Source organism: Dreissena polymorpha, chromosome 10 (assembly GCF_020536995.1).
Source record: "Dreissena polymorpha isolate Duluth1 chromosome 10, UMN_Dpol_1.0, whole genome shotgun sequence".
NCBI classification, from domain to species: domain Eukaryota; kingdom Metazoa; phylum Mollusca; class Bivalvia; order Myida; family Dreissenidae; genus Dreissena; species Dreissena polymorpha.
In genome coordinates this window covers 83,326,598-83,343,669 of record NC_068364.1, presented here as the reverse complement: position 1 = coordinate 83,343,669, position 17,072 = coordinate 83,326,598, and the positions used below count along the sequence as shown (strand labels likewise).

The window sequence follows — 17,072 nt, the reverse complement described above, 5'->3', positions numbered from 1 at the left end:
CTCCTCATCAGGTAGGCATGTTCATATCTAACAGCTCCTCATCAGGTAGACATGTTCATATTTAACAGCTCCTCATCAAGTAGACATGTTCATATCTAACAGCTCCTCATCAGGTTGGCATGTTCATATCTAACAGCTCCTCATCAGGTAGACATGGTCATATCTAACAGCTCCTCATCAAGTAGACGTGTTCATATCTAACAGCTCCTCATCAGGTAGACATGTTCATATCTAACAGCTCCTCATCAGGTAGACGTGTTCATATCTAACAGCTCCTCATCAGGTAGACATGTTCATATCTAACAGCTCCTCAGCAGGTAGTCATGTTCATATCTAACAGCTCCTCATCAGGTAGACGTGTTCATATCTAACAGCTCCTCATCAGGTAGACGTGTTCATATCTAACAGCTCCTCATCAGGTAGACATGTTCATATCTAACAGCTCCTCATCAGGTAGACATGTTCATATCTAACAGCTCCTCATCAGGTAGACGTGTTCATATCTAACAGCTCCTCATCAGGTAGACGTGTTCATATCTAACAGCTCCTCATCAGGTAGACATGGTCATATCTAACAGCTCCTCATCAGGTAGACAGGGTCATATCTAACAGCTCCTCATCAGGTAGACATGTTCATATCTAACAGCTCCTCATCAGGTAGACATGTTCATATCTAACAGCTCCTCATCAGGTAGACATGTTCATATCTAACAGCTCCTCATCAGGTAGACATGTTCATATCTAACAGCTCCTCATCAGGTAGACGTGTTCATATCTAACAGCTCCTCATCAGGTAGACGTGTTCATATCTAACAGCTCCTCATCAGGTAGACATGTTCATATCTAACAGCACCTCATCAGGTAGACATGTTCATATCTAACAGCTCCTCATCAGGTAGACATGTTCATATCTAACAGCTTCTCAGCAGGTAGACATGGTCATATCTAACAGCTCATCATCAGGTAGACAGGGTCATATCTAACAGCTCCTCATCAGGTAGACAGGGTCATATCTAACAGCTCTTCATCAGGTAGACATGGTCATATCTAACAGCTCCTCATCAGGTAGACATGGTCATATCTAACAGCTCCTCATCAAGTAGACGTGTTCATATCTAACAGCTCCTCATCAGGTAGACATGTTCATATCTAACAGCTCCTCATCAGGTAGACGTGTTCATATCTAACAGCTCCTCATCAGGTAGACATGTTCATATCTAACAGCTCCTCAGCAGGTAGTCATGTTCATATCTAACAGCTCCTCATCAGGTAGACGTGTTCATATCTAACACCTCCTCATCAGGTAGACGTGTTCATATCTAACAGCTCCTCATCAGGTAGACATGTTCATATCTAACAGCTCCTCATCAGGTAGACATGTTCATATCTAACAGCTCCTCATCAGGTAGACGTGTTCATATCTAACAGCTCCTCATCAGGTAGACGTGTTCATATCTAACAGCTCCTCATCAGGTAGACGTGTTCATATCTAACAGCTCCTCATCAGGTAGACGTGTTCATATCTAACAGCTCCTCATCAGGTAGACGTGTTCATATCTAACAGCTCCTCATCTGGTAGACGTGTTCATATCTAACAGCTCCTCATCAGGTAGACGTGTTCATATCTAACAGCTCCTCATCAAGTAGACATGTTCATATCTAACAGCTCCTCATCAGGTAAACATGTTCATATTTAACAGCTCCTCATCAGGTAGACATGTTCATATCTAACAGCTCCTCATCAGGTAGACGTGTTCATATCTAACAGCTCCTCATCAAGTAGACATGTTCATATCTAACAGCTCCTCATCAGGTAGACATGTTCATATCTAACAGCTCCTCAGCAGGTAGACATGGTCATATCTAACAGCTCCTCATCAGGTAGACATGTTGGTTCTCTCCTTCATGTAGTATCTGAATGTATCTGGATTTTGAAACAAACGCAGGATGTGTGCTTTTATTGCGTTGGTATGTAATGCTTTTCAAACCAATGGTAATTTGTTCTTTAAAAAGTTGAAGGTTGGTCATAATTATTCATTGGGATCTCAAATTCATAGATCTGTCAACCCATACAATTTACGAACATTTATTTTCCACGAATGATACTGATTTTTTTTCAGTTGTTTAAAACTAAGCACATTAGTAAAGTTCATTTTATTGAGATTTTCCATGGTAGTCTTGTTTCTACCAGCAATGATAAGCATGAGGTGTATGGAAATTGCTACAAGTTCTGGTATGTTTAATGGTTGTTGTTTTAGCTATCTTATTCTGCCCAATGTTCACCATGTTATTTCTATTGTGTTGTGTCCGCTGTTCGCAATGTTGTTGTGTTTCAGACAGCAGCTATGAGAGCTGTTCATCCTGTTGTTGTGTATCATACAGCAGCTAGAAGAGCTGTTCATCATGTTGTTGTGTTTCAGACAGCAGTTAGGAGAGCAGTTAATCATGTTGTTGTTTTTCAGACAGCAGCTAGGAAAGCTGTTCATCATGTTGTTGTGTTTCAGACAGCAGCTATGAGAGCTGTTCATCATGTTGTTGTGTTTCAGACAGCAGCTAGGAGAGCTGTTCATCCTGTTGTTGTGTTTCAGACAGCAGCTATGAGAGCTATTCACCATGTTGTTGTGTTTCATACAGCAGCTATGAGAGTTGTTAATCATGTTGTTGTGTTTCAGACAACAGCTATGAGAGCTGTTCATCATGTTGTTGTGTTTCAGACAGCAGCTAGGAGAGCTGTTAATCATGTTGTTGTGTTTCAGACAGCAGCTAGGAGAGCTGTTAATCATGTTGTTGTGTTTCAGACAGCTGCTATGAGAGCTGTTCATCATGTTGTTGTGTTTCAGACAGCAGTTAGGAGAGCAGTTAATCATGTTGTTGTGTTTCAGACAACAGCTATGAGAGCTGTTCATCATGTTGTTGTGTTTCAGACAGCAGCTAGGAGAGCTGTTAATCATGTTGTTGTGTTTCATACAGCAGCTATGAGAGCTGTTAATCATGTTGTTGTGTTTCAGACAACAACTATGAGAGCAGTTAATCATGTTGTTGTGCTTCATACAGCAGCTATGAGAGCTGTTAATCATGTTGTTGTGTTTCAGACAACAGCTATAAGAGCTGTTCACCATGTTGTTGTGTTTCAGCAGCAGCTATGAGAGCTGTTCATCATGTTATTGTGTTTCAGAAAGCAGCTATGAGAGCTGTTCACCATGTTGTTGTGTTTCAGACAGCAGCTATGAGAGCTGTTAATCATGTTGTTGTGTTTCAGACTGCAGCTATGAGAGCTGTTCATCCTGTTGTTGTGTATCAGACAGCAGCTAGGAGAGCTGTTAATCATGTTGTTGTGTTTCAGACAACAGCTATGAGAGCTGTTCATCATGTTGTTGTGTTTCAGACTGCAGCTATGAGAGCTGTTCATCCTGTTGTTGTGTATCAGACAGCAGCTAGGAGAGCTGTTAATCATGTTGTTGTGTTTCAGACAACAGCTATGAGAGCTGTTCATCATGTTGTTGTGTTTCAGACAGCAGCTATGAGAGCTGTTCATCCTGTTGTTGTGTATCAGACAGCAGCTATGAGAGCTGTTCATCATGTTATTGTGTTTCAGACAGCAGCTATGAGAGCTGCTGTCATCATGTTATTGTGTTTCAGACAGCTGCTATGAGAGCTGTTTATCATGTTGTTGTGTTTCAAACAGCAGCTATGAGAGCTATTCACCATGTTGTTGTGTTTCATACAGCAGCTATGAGAGCTGTTAATCATGTTGTTGTGTTTCAGACAACAGCTATGAGAGCTGTTCATCATGTTGTTGTGTTTCAGACAGCAGCTAGGAGAGCTGTTAATCATGTTGTTGTGTTTCAGACAGCAGCTAGGAGAGCTGTTAATCATGTTGTTGTGTTTCATACAGCAGCTATGAGAGCTGTTAATCATGTTGTTGTGTTTCAGACAATAACTATGAGAGCAGTTAATCATGTTGTTGTGTTTCAGACAGCAGCTAGGAGAGCTGTTAATCATGTTGTTGTGTTTCAGACACAGCTATGAGAGCTGTTCATCCTGTTGTTGTGTTTCAGACAACAGCTATGAGAGCTGTTAATCATGTTGTTGTGTTTCAGACAGCAGCTAGGAGAGCCGTTCATCATGTTGTTGTGTTTCAGACAGCAGCTATGAGAGCTGTTCATCATGTTGTGTTTCAGACAGCAGCTATGAGAGCTGTTCACCATGTTGTTGTGTTTCAGACAGCAGCTATGAGAGCGAGGACGAGGAAGATTTGCAGGAGATCCTGGAGCAGCTCATCAAGGAGAACGAGAAACTGGAGGTAAAAAACGGGGGGGGGGGTAACCACTAGGTGGGCTGTAGCCTGTGTGAGAAACTGGAGGTAAACAACTGCGGCTGGTGTGTTACCAGAAGGTGGGATGTAGCCTGTGTGAAAAAATGGAGGTTAACTACAGGTTTCACTATAATTTTACTTTCCAACAAATCACGGTCGTATAATTATAATGCTCAAACAATAAACATGTCATGCACACAGCTATGCACTCTGTAAATCTTGTGTGTCCCCATCGTGTATGGTATTTGTCATCGAGTTACCTTCCCCTGGTATGGTATTAGTCATCAAGTTACCTTCTCTGGTATTGTATTTTTCGTCGAGTTACTTCCCGTGGTGTTATTTTTCGTCGAATGACTTCCCCTGTTATGGTGTGTTTCAGTGTGAGAACTCTGAGGTGTGCACGAACATCCACAAGGAGCGCATGATCTGCCTGGACGTGAAGGTGCAGATAGGCCTACTGCAGCAGAAACACGCCCGCAGGACCGCCACCAGCGACCCCGCCCGGGAGATAGACTCACTCATAGAGTTTGACTGACCAAACTTTGTGTCATTTTAAAGCATGTAATCCTGAAAGTTATTTCATCTTGACGCGAGGATTTCAACCTGTTATAACATTCGTCCATTCGCATTGTAAAGCGGACATATCGATATGTAGACATTGGTGCAATAAATAGTGTGTATTAGTATGAGTGTAATATGTGTACTGTGTATCAAGTGTATACTTTGTTACTACATGAAGCATTTAAGTTATGTATAGTTGTAAATAACCTTGTTTTGTATTATTGTCAATATTTATAAATATATAATAAGTGTCAATAAAGTCATAACTAGTGTTAGTTTTTTCTTGACTATTACCGGTAGTTAATTTAAGAGACAAACAGACAAACAGTCAGTTTATTCCGACTTCTACAACAATGCATCGTCTTTACACTCACATATGCAAATGATTTTCTGTCACGTAAAATGGTATAACAACAAACATTACATGACATTAAGTAGTCGTTTAAGAATGCAAATACAAATAAACACACTCGATGGCAAGAACACATACATGCGGTATTGAAATTTATTAAACAGTTTAAGAATCGCATTTTTGTATTATGACTAATGCTGCTTTGATATATTTACATACATTACTGTTTTGTCACATGAAACGAATGACTAGTGGACTTTATTTACAGACGGGTTGATTTGAAATATACGGCAAATATATTTGTTCTTAGATCAGTTTAGCAGCGGCATGTACATATACAATGGCAGTCGTCTTCTAAATCAGAGTCATTACAACATAAACAATACCGTTCCGTCCGTGGTATGTATTCTGAGCGTATCTGCCCGTTTGGACTCACAGCGAGTGGGCCCACACGTAATCTTACAAACAATAAGCGCAGACGCCTTGTAACATTAAGCGCCGACGTCTTGTAAACAATAAGCGCAGACGTCTTTTACATTTAAATGAGTCGAGTTCTGAGAAAACTGAGCATAATGCATGTGGTAAAGTGTCGTCCCAGATTAGCCTGTGCAGTCCACACAAGCTAGTCGTGAAGGACACTTTCCGCTTTTATGACATTTTTCGTTTCAATGAAGTCCCTTCTTAGCAAAAATCCAATTTAGGCGGAAAGCGTCGTCCCTGATCAGCCTGTGCAGACTGCACGGGCTAATCTGGGACGACACTTTACACACCTGCATTATGCCCAGTTTTCTCAGAACACGACTCAAATATTCTTCCTATTCCAAAGAGGGTTTGAAAACTGTGTGCCTATATAATACAGAACTGCTATTCATTTTAGCATACCACTCCTGTTTAAAGTTGTCAGCAGGTCTACATTTAAACTCTCTAATAAAACTTCACGTGCGCACCGTTTGGATTTTCAAATACATAATCAAATTCAAAATTATTTTACATATTCTTTACATTTGAGACCCAATTTTTATAACCTTTAGCACAAGGGTTAAAAGCTTGTTTGTATGTAACGTTAATGTTAGTATGTTCATTGTTGATTATTTTACGCCAATAAATAAAGCCAATAAATAGAATTTCACGATACTTGTTCTATACATAAACAGCGACATTGCATGTATTTTTTTTAACTTATAGGAATAGTTTACAAAAAAAATATTTTACCTTATTCTCCAAAACTATTATTACCGAATATATACTGCAGGTTTGATAGTTTATTGAAATATTCACGTTCAAAAGAAATTCTAAACTACACGAAGTAATGGAATTGCTCGATTATCAGATGACATTTATGAGAATCTTTATATTGGGGACTCCTGAAATAGGTGAAAAACTATGAAAGCCTCGTTAACTATGAGATGTATTACTATGAAAGCCTCGTTAACTATGAGATGTATTACAATGAAAGCCTCGTTAACTATGAGATGTATTACTATGAAAGCCTCGTTAACTATGAGATGTATTACTATGAAAGCCTCGTTAACTATGAGATGTATTACAATGAAAGCCTCGTTAACTATGAGATGTATTGCTATGAAAGCCTCGTTAACTATGAGATGTATTACTATGAAAGCCTCGTTAACTATGAGATGTATTACTATGAAAGCCTCGTTAACTATGAGATGTATTACTATGAAAGCCTCGTTAACTATGAGATGTATTACTATGAAAGCCTCGTTAACTATGAGATGTATTACTATGAAAGCCTCGTTAACTATGAGATGTATTACTATGAAAGCCTCGTTAACTATGAGATGTATATGAAAGCCTCGTTAACTATGAGATGTATTACTATGAAAGCCTCGTTAACTATGAGATGTATTACTATGAAAGCCTCGTTAACTATGAGATTTATTACTATGAAAGCCTCGTTAACTATGAGATGTATTACTATGAAAGCCTCGTTAACTATGAGATGTATATGAGTCTCGCTCTGGGAACTGAGGCATAATGCATGTGCGTAAAGTGACGCCTCAGATTAGCCTCTGCTGTCCGAACAGGCTAAGCACTGACGACACGGGCCGCCTAAATTGGATTTTCGTTAAGAAGTGTCCATCAAACGATATATTCAATAGGAGCGGAAAGTGCTGTCCCTGATAAAGCTGTGCGTAATGCACAGGCCATTATGAGCTGCCACTTCATGAACACGCATTAAACCCCGTTTTCCCAGAACGATGCACATATGTGTGCTACTCGTACCCAGCTGTGAAGGGCTGTGCACCGCTAGCTGCCTACGGTCACTTTCTCATGGCGGCACCTGGCCGCCTTTTGTCATCACCATCCTGCGCGAGTAATTAAGACATTCTATGCATTCTTTAAATACCTAACCAAGTGCCTCATCAAAATGATTTGATATTTCATTCATAAGTAGATGAATCGACAGCTCGCTGTTCATCTGAAATTTCATTCCGTTATTAGAGTTGCGTTCAATCGCTGTATTCACGGCCTGTTCGCCACAATGGAAACAACTCTGGTGTGGTGCTCTAGCCTCACAGGTCAGGTTACACGCTACTATGAATGCGGATAGATCCAGAGCACCAGGCGAGGTCGGTGGTTAGGGCGCACGTTTCTGAGCTGCTTGAGCCAGGTGGCCCGGCTAACCGTTTACGGTTTGTGGTTGCGCAAAAAACGCCCGTTCGTCTTAAATGGACGTATTCTTAGATTTTCGTATTTAAAAAAACAAACTCATTGAATAATTAAATAGAAAATATAGCCTTTTCCTGTATTAGTCTGATTGACATATGTACACATAAAGTGCTCTACCACTTGTAACACATTTATGAACCATCTATTAACACAACTAATAGATCACATTTTGGTGGTTACTGTGTGCGGTTACAGAGAATTATGTGTTTCTTTAAGTTTTAACTGTTGGAGCTATTTGTTATTGAAACCACGACTTTTTAACTGCTGGTCCGTCTATACAAACAATTAACAGGTAATGTGATGTCTGTGAGCATAAACATTCACTTACGTGTGAACAAAAATGATGTCATTGGCGATATTCGAGGGGCAAAGAATGCGATAGGCCTAAAACCAGGTATATATGAAAGTCATGTTCTGGAGAAACTGGCTTCATGCATGTGCGTAAAGTGTCATCCTATATTAGCCTGCGCAGTCCACGCAGACTAATCAGGAATGACACTTACTTTCCGCATATACTTTGAAGAGACCTTGAAACAAACAAAATCAATAAAGCGGAAAGTGTCTCCCCTGATTAGAGTGTGCGGACTCACGTGCTAATCTGAACACGTTAAGCACGTGCACTTAGACCAGTTTTCACAGAATAAAGATCATAAGGGAATTCCATTGCGTAGCAAAACATGCGCGTGCGAAAAAAATATATATTACTGGTCTCTGAGATAAAGAATGGTATCCTATTTTAGACAACTTTTTTTTTAAAATATAATGTTTGAAAAATTAGTTAACTCCTTCAGTGCTGACTTCCACATCGGAATAACTCTGATCGCTGTACCTTGGTGTACGGCTGTGTTTAAATGTTTCATGTTTCAGTAACTTGCGGTTACAGTTATTCACAATCATGACAATGTCTTCATTTCCGCCCCTTCCCGCCCCGTTGGCGCACGCACAATACACCTATTAGAGAATAATTACCGCTACGGGGGAGACTGTTGGTTTTGCATTTGATTCCGATGTTTAATACACCGCATAAACAACTGATTGCTCGAACGGGAGAGACATAATGATGTAACTTAACGATTGTGGACCGATTAACAAATAAATATTTGTCAAGAATTGCATTTTCTGAAATGTAAAAAGCTTTAAACCCTTCAGTTGAGGAGTGAAGAACGAGTAAGTGTGCTTCGTATACTGTTCCATTCGTTTCCATTCGTCTCCGTTCGAATTCTGATGTAAATTTTTATTAACCCATTTATGCCTAGCGTCTAGAAAAAAGGCATTGGCAAACAGCGTAGACCCTGATGAGACGCCGCATGATGCGGCGTCTCATCAGTGTATGCGCTGTTTGCTTTAAAGGAATTTCTGTAAGAAATATTCTATATATGGAAATACATATACTAGACATCCCTAATTTTGGAAATAAATTGATCCAATTTAGAAGGATGGGAGAGTCCACTAGGCATAAATGGGTTAATGCACTATGGTTTGAAAACTGAACTACGACATAACGGTGGACACTTACTCGTTTTGTTTTCAGAGTGTATCAAAGTACCTTGGCGTGAGAGTGTTTTTAATATCCGTGTTATTTCGTGGCGACGTGCAAGAGTCGCCGACATTTCGTCCTTATGATCCTCACTTGTAGGCGCTCCTTTAATACGTGTAATTATAGCCGCGGACAAATTGGACGATTGTGTTTTCATTTATTTAAACAGTAATTACATCAACTTTAAGAAGATCAAATTTAAATTGGATTTTACTGAATACTGAATCCCTTTTGGATATTTGCTCAAAAGCACACCGCGTCACCTGTTAATTAGTACGTCGAGTTTCTTTAAGTACATTGAAGTTATCATTTATATATTTATCCTTTGATGTTTTAAGTACATATGCTTTAAGTCGCGACCAGCGCAGTTTCTCTCGCGGCGACACGGGCTCTTCCCATGGCAAACGGGCGACATATCACTCTCCGTACAGTTCCCCTCGAACAGGACGCGCCGCCCGACGGCCGTCTGCGACAGTTACGAAATTTCGCGCAATAATACTAGAATTAGTTGTAACCCCCTCGGTGATGTGACTGTTTCAGCGTACCGGGTGACCTTTTTGTAAATTCTGTAAGTTGTAAATTCTTTAAATAATCAGAATTTTCCGATTTTTTGTTTACGTTATTATCTTTGATTTAGATTTTTATATCTGATCTTAAAGTGTTGCGTTTACAATGCGGAGGTTGATCGATTAGATGTGTTCGTGAGAACTCAACGCGCCTGTTTGTTTTTGCCTCACGATGCACTCGTTCACCCCACGACCCGTGTATCGCGCGGACAAACCGTTTTCACGGGTTTACGGACTTTCATTGATGACGGCGATCCCGGGCTGTGTCCTAAGCACGCTCCATTGGTTCCCGCTGATTACATCGAGATTGTGAGAGCTGATTGGAGCCCGGCTACATTCACGCACGCAATTAGCTTGTTATTTCACTCGCGAATAACTAAAATACGAACAATATATGAACCCGAAAAAATATCACTGAATCATCTTGAAAATATAACGGGTATCGGTTGTTTCCGTTACTTCATTGAAATGATGAAATACGTGCGTTGTATAGCTGTATTCTCATGTATTCTCTGTATGCTCATAATCCATCGTTGCATTATTTAGGATTCATTTCCAGGTGTTAAAGCGTTTATAAAAATGAGTCGCGCTCTGAGAAAACTGGGCATTATGCATGTGCGTAAAGTGTCGTCCAAGATTAGCCTGTGCAGTCCGCACAGGCATATCAGGGACGACACTTTCCGCCTAAAATGGATTTTCGAGTAGAAACTAAGAGACTTCCTTTTAACGAAAAATGCCATAAAAGCGGAAAGTGTCGTCCCTGATTAGCCTGTGTGAGCTGCACAGGCTAATCTGGGACGACACTTTACGCACATGTATTAAACCCAGTTTTCTCAAAACAAGACTCAAATTATCGGCGTAAAGTTTACAAATCGCTTAATAAGATCGTTCTTATCTAACTATCCACGTTTCTGAGTATGGTCATATGTGACATTGAATACCATGAGGCTAATAGCCGTGTGAAAAAAAGAATGTTCAGATGACATTGCAACCCCAATGTCGTATAATTATCATCAGCTAAGATCCCAGTGTTATAGAATGTTCAAACGGTTCGGTTCCAGTTGTCGAATTATCAAATCCTACGAGCCCAATGCGATACAATGATAAGAGACCACACTTCCAGTGTAAAAGACTGGTAAGGTATCACAATCCCAGTTTTATAGACTGGTAAGAGACCACACTCCCAGTTTAAAAGACTGGTAAGATACCACAATCCCAGTGTAAAAGACTGGTAAGAGACCACACTTCCAGTGTAACAGACTGGTAAAAGACCACAATCCCAGTGTAATAGACTGGTAAGAGACCACAATCCCAGTGTAAAAGACTGGTAGGAGACCACAATCCCAGTGTAATAGACTGGTAAGAGACCACAATCCCAGTGTAATAGACTGGTAAGAGACCACAATCCCAGTGTAAAAGACTGGTAAGGAGACCACAATCCCGGTGTCATAGACTGGTAAGAGACCACAATCCCAGTGTAAAAGACTGGTAGGAGACCACAATCCCAGTGTAATAGACTGGTAAGAGACCACAATCCCAGTGTAAAAGACTGGTAAGAGACCACACTCCCAGTGTAACAGACTGGTAAAAGACCACAATCCCAGTGTAATAGACTGGTAAGAGACCACAATCCCAGTGTAAAAGACTGATAGGAGACCACACTCCCAGTGTAATAGACTGGTAAGAGACCACATTCCCAGTGTAATAAACTGGTAATAGACCACAATCCCAATGTAATGGACTGGTAATAGACCACACTCCCAGTGTAAAAGACTGGTAAAAGACCAATATATTAGTGTAATCGAATGGTTAGATGACACTATCCCAGTTCATAGAATGGTTAGAGGCCACTATCCCAGTGTCATAGAATGGTTAGAGGCCAATATCCCAGTTCATAGACTAGTTAGAGGCCACTGGTCCAGTGTCATAGAATGGTCAGAGGTTACTGGCCCAGTGTCACAGAATGGCTAGTCGCCAAGATCTAAGTAAATAGAATGGTCAGAGGCCAAATCTCAGTTCATGGAATGATGAGAGGCTAAATCTCAGTGTCATAGAATGGTTAAAGGCCACTATCCCAGTGTCATAGAATGGTTATAGGTCAAGATCCCAGGGGAAAGAATAGTTAGAGGCCACTGGTCCAGTGTCATAGAATGGTTAGAGGCCAAGATCCCAGTTCAAAGAATTGTTAAAGGCCACCACTATACCAGTGTCATAGAATGCTTAGAGGCCAAGATACCAGTTCATAGAATGGTTAGGGCCAAGATTCCAGTTAATAGAATGGTTAGAGGCCACATTCCCAGTGTCATACAATGGTAAGAGGCCAAGATCCCAGTTCATAGAATGGTTAGAGGCCATGATCCCAGTTCATAGAATTGTTAGAGGCCAAGATTCCAGTAAATAGAATGGTTAGAGGCCATGATCCCAGTGTCATAAATAGTTAGAGGCCAAGATACCAGTTCATAGAATAGTTAGAGGCCAAATCCCAGTTCATAGAATGATTAGAGGCAACTGGCTTAGTGTCATAGAGTGGTAAGAGGCCAAGATCCCATTTCAAGGAATAATAAGAGGCCATAATCCCAGTTCATAAAATAATTAGAGGCCAAGATCCCAGTAAATAGAATGGTTATATGCCATGATCCCAGTTCATAGAATGGTTAGAGGCCAAGATCCAAGTTCATATAATGGTTAGAGGCCACGATCCCAGTGTCGTAGAATGGTTAGAGGCCATGACCCCAGTGTCATAGAATGGTTAAAGGCCAAGATCTTCTTGCCATAGAATGGTTAGAGGCCAAGATCCCAGTGTCATAGAATGGTTGGAGGCCAAATCCCAGTGTCATAGAATGGTTAGAGGCAAAGATCCCAGATCATAGAATAGTTAGTAGGCATAAATTAGCGGCGTAAATAATTCCATTCCTCTTATACCTTTTAGAGTGGATTTACAGCAGGCGCAAAGATGAAAGTTCTTTTAGAGTGGATTTACAGCAGGCGCAAAGATGAAAGTTACAAAAAATTACGCTATAGTGTGTTGTAGAAGCAAGTATTTGTGTGTGAAATGTTATCTACATCCACCTGTGTGTTTCCTTGATTTTAATCGGGCTTGGTCCGTTACACAAGATTATCGCACTTAAAAAGTCGGCATTTTGATCCGTACGTTTATTGATGTCAGCCAATAATCCTGGGATTTTAGGTTTTCAGATTTCTTAAGTGATATTTTCATTATGAATTTTTACTTAACCTTTTTCTGTTTAAATTTAAACCTATATCAATCAAGCTTGTTGAAACACCTCTGGATTCATTTGGAAGCCTTTATTGGGATATATTTAGGTTTATTGGGACGCATGTGAGTTTATTGGGACACATGTGAGTTTATTGGGACGCATGTGAGTTCATTGCGACACATTTGGGTTCGTGACTTAAAGAAGATCAGTACGTGTACCAAGATTGTTCATATTAACTCGGGACCTCAAGTCTGCATGGCGAACGCCGTGAAATTGAAAACAGTGTGCCACTCTGATTCCATTGTAATGTTGTCATTGAAACCGCATTGCAATGTTATAGTTGTCATTGACCACTTTGCCATTTTGATATCGTTCTTGAATCCTTTGTTTCATTTTAAATTTGTTCTTGAATTCATTGTGTCATTAAAAGATCGTACTTGTATTTTTATTATAGCATATATAAAAGAAATATGGGCTTCCATCCTGTGGCACAAAATGTAAAAGACAACTGGACGTGTTGCTATTTTCGGAAAATGCTGATACTGTAGTTATACTTATAATTTTCATTCAAGATTTGATAAAAAAAAAATATTTAAAAAAGTAACATAGTAGCGCTGAGACACTGCTGCTCAACATATGAAAGGCGTGTTGAAATTTATTTTAGCAACGATCTAGGAAAACGGGGATTAATGCATGTGCAAAAAGTGTCGTCTTAGATTGTACTATTATCCCGGACGACACTTTCCACCTTTTATGGCATTTTTCATTTGAAGAAAGTCGCTTCTGAACAAAAATTCAGTCAAGGCGGAAAGAGTCGCAAATTTGACCTTGCAGGAAAACACTTTACGCACGTGCATTTAGCCTTTTATTCGTGTTACTTGTGTTCGAAGTTTTAGTTAAACATTGCACTCGGTATCCGTATCACATTTGTACAGTGCAATCCAATTAACTCTTGAAATGTTAAACTTGTGTGATTTATATATTCTACAACCGACCAAACCGTTCAATAAACGTTGCTTGTTTAAACACTTATAACTTAACAATTAACGCACCGCGCATATATGATTTATTGTATTGTTTTCATACAAACATGTAAATTGCAACGTCTTACTACTGTTGTTTATTTAAAATTTGTATAACAGTGGATTATTTATACGTGTCTTAAAGTACAAAACGAACCGTATTCACTTATAACGAACTTAAATGAAAATTATGAATTCAATGCAATCGATTTTTCATTCATAAAATATGTAGTTAATCTCTATCACATATTTGTTATTTGATGGGCGCATTAAGTACTTAAAGGGTGAATGGTATTTTGGTGGCCAACACAAATAATTATGACGCGCATTTTCTTTCATCTTAAAAGCATAAATGCACGGCCGATACAGTTTGGCTGAAGTTTCAACACGTACAGATATTTTGGTGGCATAGTTCGTATTATCATCGTCAGTATAGTCATCTATAGGCACTATCATTATCAACATCCTTTTTCATTAAATGCTTTATATTGATAAATGTAAAAATTGGATCTAAAAAGCTCCAGTAAAAATAACAAGAATAATATTAAAGAAAGAAAAACACAACCCTCAACAGGGCTCGTACCACAGAACCCTGGAGTAAAAGTCTATTGCTTAGACCACTCTGCCATCCGTGCTCATACAATGAGAGATGAATTTTATACTTTATATAAGCAATCCTCGTAGTATTTTAAAATATAAGGACAACAACAGAACTCTCCAAATCATTCAATCGTTTTGCGTTGCAACGCTTTATAATTTTCAGGTTTTTAAATCGTCAAAAGATGCATATAATGGATATTTTAGAGCATGGTTAATGTTCAGTTTAACTGTTTTTTTCACAAATATCATAACTACAACGAAAATTTTCGAATTTCAAACATTTTTGTCATTTAGTCAATTTACCCACACGTGAAAATGCCTCTTTAACAGCATTATCATCACCAACATACTTACAATAACCATAATCATGTCTATCTGCATTATTATTATCCTTATCAAACAGTTTGTCCGAAAGCACAGCAACATTACATTGTAAGTATTCAAATTAATATTATACTCAATTTGCTTCTGTCAAGTCAAACTTGATTCCCCAATCGATGTACCAGCCTTTAAATCTTTATCCTCACTGTTATCTTTAGAATACTTTAGTCTCTTAACTGTAGACCCAAAAAAATGACAGCATTCCGTCATTAATGTTAACTGCTTGGGATCGACTTTTTTATTTTAATGGGACACGGAAAATAACATTCGTCGTACTAGATTGATAGTAGCTTTGGCGAATACGTTGCTAGTTTGAGTTCGTCTTTAAAGCTGATAAAATATTTAACAAACACACTAAAAGAACGTTACAACAACGCATATCAAAACGATGCTAAATATAAATATGAATGAATCGGGTTATGAAAGATCAATTTAAGAAAGGATGAAAGAGTTTAAAATATCAAAGCGGTATTTCTTTTATATATATATATATATATATATATATATATATATATATTATATATATATATATATATATATATATATATATATATTAATGTTTATTTGATGTTTGCTAGTCACCAATTATTCATTTTTAGAAACGCCCAAATATTCATTTTCATAAGTGTTAGCGCACGAGAAAATCCGTACTACCGTCGTTATAAATGAAACGTACCGTAGTACCGCCGTTATGAATGAAACGAACCGTAGTACCGTCGTTATGAATGAAACGTACCGTAGTACGTCGTTATGAATGAAACGTACCGTAGTACCGTCGTTAAGAATGAAACGTACCGTAGTACCGTCGTTATTAATCAAACGTACCGTAGTACCGTCGTTATGAATGTAACGGTACCATAGTGACGTCGTTATGAAGTGAAACGTACCGTGGTACCGTCGTTTATGAATGAAACGTACCGTAGTACCGTCGTTATGAATGAAACGCAACCGTAGTACCGTCGTTATTAATGAAACGTAACGTAGTACCGTCGGTTATTAATGAAACGTACCGTAGTACCGTCGTATAGTGAAACGTACCATAGTGATGTCGTTAGAATGAAACGTACCGTGGTACTGTTGTTATGAATGAACGTACGTAAGTACCGTCGTTATTAATGTAACGTACATGAAGAACCGCAATTTGCGTGCGCACCATTATTACGGGCTAGGGATCTTAAGCATAGCCAAATTACTCTTAAATGTGTTATTCGTGTAGATATTATACTGTATTTAAATCTTTGCATTCTTACAGAAATTCAACCATTAATCCCAACTGACGGATATAGCATCGTGCTTTGGACTTTCAGATAACGGCTCTATTATGTTCATGCTGCTTGAAACTGACATTAAGTCTCTTTAAGACTCGCATATATTTTGATATTTCAACGCCGTGACGTTTTAATGTGAGTGTTTTGATAGCTGATTGCTTGAGAGGATTTCACAGAAACCATGCGATACGCCGAGTACATGCTCAATTTAACTCGCATTCTTAATGAGACATCAAAGGCCTCGCCGCCACTGTTTACAAAACACAAGTAGCGTATATCTCACTGTAGCCCCGCCAACCGGCCAATCCACGACGAGTGATCGAGTCGCCGAGAAGATCGATTGGCCAGTGTATTCTTTCATGATCATAATGTATTAGCGCTGTAATTAAACTCGACAATATTATGTTGCGTTTATAAATTGGCGGTCTCTTTGATTTCTAGTTGACAGTGGTACATTCGGCGCGAGCGGACTTCATTCGTTAAAACCTCCTGGTGACATAGCCGTGATATTGGCTCTCAGTGGTGGATTATGACCCAGCCAGTGCTGTACAGGCATTA

At 39.2% G+C, this 17,072-nt stretch overlaps 1 protein-coding gene across 4 annotated transcripts in view; it reads left to right on the top strand.

The window, feature by feature from the left end:
• LOC127848009 (ralA-binding protein 1-like) overlaps nt 1–5,151 on the top strand; it is a 64,497-nt gene extending 59,346 nt beyond the window's left edge. For 3 of the 4 annotated variants that reach the window (XM_052380285.1, XM_052380284.1, XM_052380286.1), the window contains 2 exons: nt 4,224–4,303; nt 4,695–5,151. In XM_052380285.1, coding sequence (XP_052236245.1) covers nt 4,224–4,303; nt 4,695–4,850 — 236 coding nt within the window. In that variant the 3' untranslated portion in view covers nt 4,851–5,151. Of the gene's footprint in view, nt 1–2,588; nt 2,669–4,223; nt 4,304–4,694 lie in introns of those variants that run through there. The other variant, XM_052380287.1, reaches the window with a different exon arrangement.
• The last annotated feature ends 11,921 nt before the right edge of the window (nt 5,152–17,072 follow it).